The sequence below is a fragment of the Trichogramma pretiosum genome, unplaced genomic scaffold, assembly GCF_000599845.2.
Source record: "Trichogramma pretiosum strain Unisexual culture from Peru unplaced genomic scaffold, Tpre_2.0 scaffold46, whole genome shotgun sequence".
NCBI classification, from domain to species: Eukaryota; Metazoa; Arthropoda; class Insecta; order Hymenoptera; family Trichogrammatidae; genus Trichogramma; species Trichogramma pretiosum.
In genome coordinates, this window is record NW_019641609.1 from 1,019,788 (window position 1) to 1,028,335 (window position 8,548).

Below are 8,548 nucleotides of genomic sequence, written 5' to 3' on the forward strand. Positions count from 1 at the left end.
TCGTGATCGGTGGCAGCGCCACAGCACTGCTGGCGAAAGCTATCGTTTAAAATTATTTCTTTATTTTTTTTTTCGACGCTGCCACTGCCATTCTTTTTCATGTATCATCTATTTCGCGACGAATGAAGCAAAAAAATTTTCGGGGTTTCGTATTATACTCGCGGAGGTGCGAAACAATGACCCGAAAGTCTCACGCGATTTCGTCAAAAGCTGGTTTCCGGCGATACGCGAGCTCTCTCACAATCTTCCCAAATCTAAAAGCATACAAGTAGGACAAAAGACTGTGCGTAGTAGTGGCAGCATTAAAATTTGTGATCGCAGATGACTTTCAACTTTTTTTTTCTTTTATTGTCTTGCGCTGCTTTCTTGCGTTAATTTGTAAAGCGAAAAGACGATTGTGGAATTGATTTTTTTAGCACAGATATGGTGGTATTACGAATACATTTATTTGCCATTAACTCATCCATATGTACACAATGAAATTGAAAAAAGAGCACGCGAAACATCTGTCTAAGTCATAATAATCGTTTTTCTATCGGTCGTGGCCCCTATAAATCGAGCACAAATAAAAAAGTGTCAGAGATCAATAGACACACTCTCTTATTCGGTAAAACCATACATTACACGCTGTATCGGTCCCAATTACATAATTCCGCACAACACAACAATTGACTTTCGATTTCACTGAAAGTAAAAAAAGAACTCAATTAAACTTTCTGCTGTGCCACTGTCTACACGCTTTCTTTCTCTTTTCGTCCGATTTTCTTTCCTCTTATGCAATAGAAACCCACCAGAAATGCATCGGTAAAAAAATCAAGTATAACTGTATGACATCATACTCGTAAAGCGAAGAGAGAGAGAGAGAGAGAGAGAGAGAGAGAGAAAATGCGTTAGAAAGGTATGCGCGCTTCATCTCCGGATTCAATTGCTCAATCTCGAGGGATTCTCAAGAAAGATCAAATAATAAAACGACAGTTTGTGTCGATGATAAATCAGTGAAAGTTGTCTCGATAATATTCTCTTTTTTATTTTTGCATTGTAATCTGAGGTAAGGATTATGGCATTAAGCGTGTCATTCAAAAGTTAATGCGATGCAAGTTCAGATACGCGTAAACACGAGAATTAATAGAAATTCAGACATGAAATTTGATTAGTCGAGAAAGTCTTTTTTTTTGTTGTTGCGAAATAGCCGACTACTATTTACACACACGTCGTGTGTATCTAATCGTCAAAAAAATGATTAAAAATAGCTTCTTCTTTGTCGTCGCGCTCTCTCGCGTGTCAGTGACTCGGGAGCCGAAATTAGACCAAACTTTTACTACACATCAATAAATAACAATCGTGGCCGCGCGTGTATCGCCGTCGATAAGTAGGAAATCTGCTCGCGGCGAATCGACTTGCGTTGCGGCGAGCATCGTCGAGCGGCAGCACCTGCAGATCCCGCGTCGAAAAGCTCCACCCATTTGCGGAGCGCGCGTCGTCGTCGGAGTTCTAATATGCCTATGCCGACTCCGCCTCCAAAAAGGCCGTGACGCGTTTTACACGCGCTAGGATGAAAGTATGGAGTGTGTACACAATGCAGAAAACGTGACGGCACACACACACACACTCACACGCGATGAGGAGACTTCTCAATCTTGAACTTGACGAGGAGTCGAGCGAGCAAGAGAGAGAGAATGTATAAATGAGTAATTGCATAGATCCGCGCGTATCAGCTCTCGTCATCGTTGTTGAAAATGAGTAATAAGGCTTTTATTGACAGCTGCTGCAGCAGAGCAGTAAAGTGTCAGGCCTCGAAGGAGAGAGAAAATCTATTTTAGCTCCTATAAAGCCCCGAGATTGCATATTATTGCAAGCGTTAAGCATATCGTACAAGGATAACAGCGCATGCATGAATAATCATCGCAAATGTGGGTGGGATACAATACCGCACCTAGAAAAAAAAAAGAAAAAAACTACACAAGCAACGCATATATTACGCGACTGTTTGCTTTTAACGCGTCGCTGCTGCTGCAGCTGCTAAATGATTTTTTGGACTTGAAAAGTTTGAAAGAGCCGTGATCTATTGGCGAATTAGTCAAATCCGCGCCTATGTACATTATGGGTTTTTGTGTATCGACAGATCTCGCGAAACAGACACTTAGTTACTGCGCGAATATTCCATGAAAATAAAGTGGATGCGTCTGCGACACGACGATGCACCGCTGCTGCGTTGAGTATATCTAAAAATAAACACGCGCGCCTTTTTTCGAAGAAACTTCGCGAGCTTTTCTTTTACACTCGCGCGTTTTACTAATGCGAAGATTGCTGCTGCACGCGGCCGTATTTTAAACCTACTGTTTTCCAAATGAACTTTTTTTTTCGTTGACCGATTTCATAATTAATAGGCAACTTATCACTCGTCGAGAGAAGATAAAATCCCATTTCACGCCGCGACTACTTTCACGCGCGCCATCGCGACGCAGTTCCACGACGATTTTTTTTTCTAATTACAACACAATTGCGGTTATCGACTCTCATTGAGAAATTATGTGGATTTTCCGCGTACAACACTCTGCGGGCGATAATATAATAATACTGTAGTCAACGAACTCTGGGCACACGTCTATGTTACTCGAAACGATTGCTCCATTTCAACATATAATATTTGTTATGAATATTGTCAGCTTCAAGGAATTTGAGTTTTTTATCAGTACACGTTTTTTTTTTGCTTTGCTTTTACTTTTGTAATTGCGCGTGCAAAATTTTCTTATAATTGAACTTTTTTTTCTAGGCTTAAGCAGACCGATAGAGATAATCTCGTTGAAAATATCAAGACCACGAAGCACGTAGAAGCTCGAATTTTATAATGATAGAATTCTCTGTATCATCCTTTAAGCCAAGTGGTTATACGAAAATTGTAAGAACCGATTTCTCCCACTTTTTTGTCTCTTTTTTTGCATTTATATCAAAAATATAAGATACGAATGAAGCATGAATTCGAGTCCTGAATATCACGTCCACGATTGAAATGTGTTTTGTGCCCCGTGTGGCTCAATTGAATTTTGCAGAAAATGGCGAACTTCGGCGGCGAACTGACACTGACGTACAGCAAGCATCCGGCGACGCTGGCCGAGGAGGTCGGCTCCTGGTTCACGGGCGATCGACACGTCGACGTGACGCTGTCGTGCGACGACGGCCCGCCCCTGCGAGCCCACAGGGTCGTCCTGGCTGCGGCCAGTCCGCTGCTGGCCAATGTCCTGCTCGATCCGTCGATCGATCACGTCGTGCATTTGGCCGGGGTGCGTCACATCGAGCTGCGCTACATGCTCGAGTTTTTATACAACGGGGAGACGATCATACCCGTGAGTATAGATATAGCTATGAAACGATATCGTATCGACAGTCAACGATAAATTATGCTTTTGTTATCAGGCACACGAATTACATCCGCTAAAGGAACTTCTGGAAATGTTACAAATACGATCGGAACAATTCAATACCGGTCTAGTGGACCAATGTGAGTCGTCCAAGTCCGAAAAAGAGAGGGCGTCGCCGTCGGCGGAGAGCCGCGACGCCTCGAGTTACGAGTCACAATACGACGAGAGGTAATGAACCCGATGAAAGTTATCAAGATCAAAAATCATTTTTTCAAATTGGCCCTCCGTTGCATTCCCTAGGCACACGAGCGATCCAGCCGAGTGCTGCTCAGTGGTGATAAAGGCCGAGGACACGAACGAGGACGACAGCAACGAGGCCGACGACGACATCGACGTGAACGTCGTCGACGTCGAGAACAACGACGCCAACGGCGAGGCCGACACGCGGTCGCGCTGCTCCGAGAACGCGTGTCATGGCGGCGGCGGTGGCGGCAGCGAACGCGGCGGCAGCTGCGAGCCAAGATCTCAGCGCAGGGACAGCTCGGATCCCGTCAATCTGAGCCTGAATTCGGGCACGTCGAACGACAGCGGCCACCACGAGGTCAAGCACAAGGTCGAGTGCCACTACGACGACAACAAGAGGGACGTCGTCGTCGACTCGTCCATCCGAGAGAGAGAACGAGCTCTCGCTGAGAAATATAGGTAAGGCTTTTTTTCGATTGCGACTACCTGGAGAACTTCTACGGAGTTCTAGAACCGGAGCTTCTACGCTATTAAAAACGATCGCAAATTTAATGCAGATATAAAATCTGAGTTTAAAATTATTTCATGTAGATACTTTTACGATCTTCGTTGAAAATTTTATTTTTTCACATAAATTACACAACAAGCTCATTCAATTGCATCATTGTAAAATTTTTACGAAAAATTGAACAAAAAAGATCCAATTCTATATTTAAATTTAAAAATTTTGATTAAAAATTAATGCTTTATTACTACGGATTTATTTTTTGGAATTATTTACTCAAAAAATATATGAAAGTTCTATAGCCAGTCTCTAACGCTAGATGACGAGTTCCTTTATTTGTAAATCTACAAGTGGCTAAATCACAATAACAGTATAAATAACTATATAAGTAAGATACGCATACTTTCGTAATTTTAATTGTTGTACATACACTTGTACTCATCTGCTAAAAAAATTGCTATTATTATTTTTATATCAATTTTAAAATCATACAATCTTTGTAAATCTGCCTCGGGGCCGTATGTGGTCTATATTCCACGGTACAAATAATAAATAAATTAAATAATCAAAAAAATAATAATAATAATAATAATAAGAAGATCACAACACTATGTGGGATTTAATTAATTGATCTTATCAACGCAAAGGAAAAGACTTTCTCCACTTTTGCATTGACATTACTGTAAATATTTCTAACAGCGCAATTATATAAAGAAACGATTTCGCAGGATATCCTTCAAACAAGAATTGGAACGACGCGAATCTTACGAGCTCGAGGAGGAGCGCAGACGAGAAATGGCCCTGAGGATGGGACTGAGCATAGAGCCGGGAAAACGAAAAACGGAGGACCTGGCTTCTGGACCCGAAAAATACGTCGTCAAACCGCACAGAAAGCGACGTCCCGGTTTTTACAACGCACCGACGGGTAACACGGCCTTCGCCCCCTTCAATCCGAGCTTCGAGGCATCGCGACAACTGACGGCGCCGCAGCACTCGCACCCACCGATCACGCCCACGCCGCCGTTCCTCGTAAGCTTCCAAAAACATTTCTTTCCTGTAGGTGCCTTTTAGTGCATGCATTATTATTACTATTATTATTCACCCATTGTTGGTCCCCAAATCTAACGGAGAAAAATGTACCATCCCTAGTACGGTTATGTGTACCCAAACGAATTGCAGGTTCAAGATCGTCACTCGTCGGAGTCGCCGGTTTCGTCGTGTCGTCGAGCCCCCTCGGAGGAGCCGAGCTCGGTCGAGCCAATGGTGACGCCACCCTGGGCCGGCTGGGCAGTGCCCTCGGCCGCTCGCATACCCTCGGTCGTTCAAGTTCCGACGCCCGAGGACTCGCCCCGGTCGACGCCGACGGTGCGCGAGTATCGCTGCAGCTACTGCGGCAAACAGTTCGGCATGTCGTGGAATCTCAAGACCCACCTGCGCGTCCACACGGGCGAGAAGCCGTTCGCCTGTCGACTCTGCGTCGCCATGTTCAAGCAGAAAGCTCATCTACTTAAGCATCTCTGTTCGGTGCATCGGGGCATCATCACGCAGGACAACATGTTCAACTGCTGCTTCTGCACGGCCTCGTTCGAGAGCCAGTCCGAGCTCATCAGGCATCTGTCGGGGCCGCACAATACCCTGCTGCTGAGTAAAAATCTGTCGGAGGCCTGACTAGGACAACCTCCGATGGAGGCCGAGGCGACAACGACGACGTCGACTTCGAGCAGCTCCAAGAGGAGGAGAAAAAAGAAGCACCACACAGCACCACCGTCCAACTGCGACAATCCAAGTGATATACCATAATTGTGACCAAGACAATAGTAATTATTGTTAGTCTTTACGCTGAGCGCAAAAGACACACTAATACTTGTACGGAATCTAATTTTACTTTATTTTTTTCAATTAAAAACCACACGCGCGAGCGTAATAGAAATTAATTGTAATATTGTACCGACAGTAATTTAATAACAAAAACTAGATTGCGGCGACGCACACGTTTCTAACCAATCACGATATAACGTAATAAGCTTTATTCTTACTTTATAAACTAACGATCTTAGCTTTATTATTACTTCTGTAAGAAGAGAAATTATTCATTTTTTTATTTTTATCTTGAAAATTCTTTTGTACATAGTGTTCGATAGACAAAAAAATGAGCAAAATTGTGAATAGAATTAATGAAAGAGAGTTGTTATTAATTTTAACGTTCGAAAAATTTCGATTAAGAATGTGAGTAGATAATAATAACGGGACCAATTGAACTTCCACCGAATATCAGTTATTAGCATGTAGAAAACGTAGTAATTTATTTTTTATTTGTAATAGCGACCTGCCTTCAATGGGACCTGGAACAATATTTTTTTTGTTTCCATTCTTTCTTTCGTTTCATTTTATGCGCGTATTATTGCTACAATACTTTTTTGAAACATTTCTGTATAGATTCAGATGCACGATCCCGATTATAATTGATAAGCGCCATTGAGTATTATGAGAAAAAAAATTGTGATTTTTTCATACCAGGGTATAAAAAATCAATATATTTATCCGCCGATGTACGTTTCAACGAAAAATAAAAATCGAACGCCTTTTTAGAAGGGTCCGAATTGGTCAATTGGGCAGTGATTACATGTGTTCATAGACTTAAGCGTTTTTAGACAAAACTTTTATACAAAAAAAAGAGAGTCGAGTGAAAATATGGAGATAGAGAGAAATCATTGTATTGAGAAGTATACTTAATAATATTCATTGAGTAAGTACTTCTTTTTATAAAAGTTCTGAAATGATCTTGCAAACGGCGACAGCCTTTGGAATGCCGAAATCGAATCCAATCGCTGTTGAAGCTTCTAATTTTTTTTTTTTAGTAGATCGTGTATGGACGATCGTATGAAATTTTTAATAAAAAAAAAGTTAGCGATTAATATTTTTATTTTCTTTTCATAAATGTAAGTTTGATGCCGGACATCAGCTCTTATATTAATAGGAGTAACGAGATAGTTTTTTCTATCTCATAGAAAAAAATTGATTTGATTCAATCAAATGAAAAATTGAAAAAAATTGTATGCATAACATTCCAAATGAGTGCCTTACGAAAATATATAAGCCTTGAGAGAAAAATTATTTTTTGAAAAATATTATTATAGAAAATAGCTTTTTAAAGCAAACTTGTTACATCATAAGAGCCGCAGTGTACTCCAATGCAATCATGTATAATGTAGTTTATTAAAGGATAAATACGCAAATTTCATTGTCATAAATAAATAACGAAGCAGTCACACCAAAGATACGTTCGCGAGGCACGTTTGAACGTAAGGTTTGATTAAATCATAAACATAATGGATAATTTTCTATCATGCGACTTTTCTCCATGCTTACGAACTCTGACACTTTTAGTATTTTTTTTGTTGCTTTTATGAGCTTGAGTTAAAAAATACATTATTTATTTAAATCATTCAATGTTGTCATTATATTTAAATATAATATTATTTTTCATTTGAAAAAAAAACAGTTGCACATGTGCAGAAGTACTTAAAATGTTTCGTTTTCTAAATTCTTTATTCCATTCGAAGCTGCCCGCTTGATTCTTGAAAGTAAGGCATATATATAAAATGGCCAGCATGAAATGAATATGTTAATGCATAAATACAACACACAGTGAACGTAATGTGATACTAAATGATAATAAAAATAAAGTAATTATTATGTAACTCGCGTGCCTAGGTCCGTTCTCATAATAAAAAAAAAGTAAGTATGTAGCGCCGCTTCGCATCACATGTTTTTTCATTCATCTAGCCGAGTGAAAAGCGAGAGAGTTTAGTTATATGTACGAAAACTGTTCATTTTTTCCTGCAATGCATCTTTCGTAGTTTTAATTCCCAATTATGTTGATCATTATTAAATAAATTGTCATATTTTAGTTAAGTAGAGAATACGTTTAATGAGCACGATTACTAGATTATGTCACATTGTATAAAAAAATTAGCGTATAGCTTTAATAAATAGATTTAAAAAGACAATAATGCATAAAAATAATATAGTTATTTAAAATAAACTTTGTACATATAACAGAAAAAAGAGTTAGTTTTTTTTTATAATTCAATGCACAATAGGCAAAAGAGTGTACTCATAAGTACGAATTAAACGCGTGCCAAGTTTGCAGATCTTTCAAATGTGTGTACTATATGATATTTTTGCTCGGTTATTGAATACTTTTGTATGATAACGGAAAAAAAAGAATGCCTAAGAGTTTATGCGTTACGAAGAAATGACCAAACGATCGATTGTGAGTGACAATAATGGAATTTTTTATGGCGTTTTTCGTCACCATTTTGTGAATGTAAGATGTACCTTTTCTTGATAACGTTCGTCATAGTACAAAAACTTTTATTTTTGTTTTCTAATGTATGTAATTATTTTTTTCGGATTGGATGTTAATAATTTTATTTTT

The 8,548-nt window shown here is 39.6% G+C and overlaps 1 protein-coding gene across 6 annotated transcripts in view; it reads left to right on the forward strand.

The window, feature by feature from the left end:
* Window positions 1–6,273, forward strand: part of LOC106654912 (transcription factor Ken) — a 43,921-nt gene extending 37,648 nt beyond the window's left edge. For 3 of the 6 annotated variants that reach the window (XM_014375045.2, XM_014375047.2, XM_014375046.2), the window contains 6 exons: window positions 2,774–2,899; window positions 3,051–3,344; window positions 3,415–3,587; window positions 3,660–4,061; window positions 4,836–5,163; window positions 5,257–6,273. In XM_014375045.2, the coding sequence (XP_014230531.1) occupies window positions 2,849–2,899; window positions 3,051–3,344; window positions 3,415–3,587; window positions 3,660–4,061; window positions 4,836–5,163; window positions 5,257–5,775 (1,767 nt within the window). In that variant the 5' untranslated portion in view covers window positions 2,774–2,848 and the 3' untranslated portion in view covers window positions 5,776–6,273. The remainder of the gene's footprint in view (window positions 1–2,773; window positions 2,900–3,050; window positions 3,345–3,414; window positions 3,588–3,659; window positions 4,062–4,835; window positions 5,164–5,256) is intronic. The other 3 variants (XM_023458492.1, XM_023458493.1, XM_014375049.2) reach the window with 3 other exon arrangements.
* The last annotated feature ends 2,275 nt before the right edge of the window (window positions 6,274–8,548 follow it).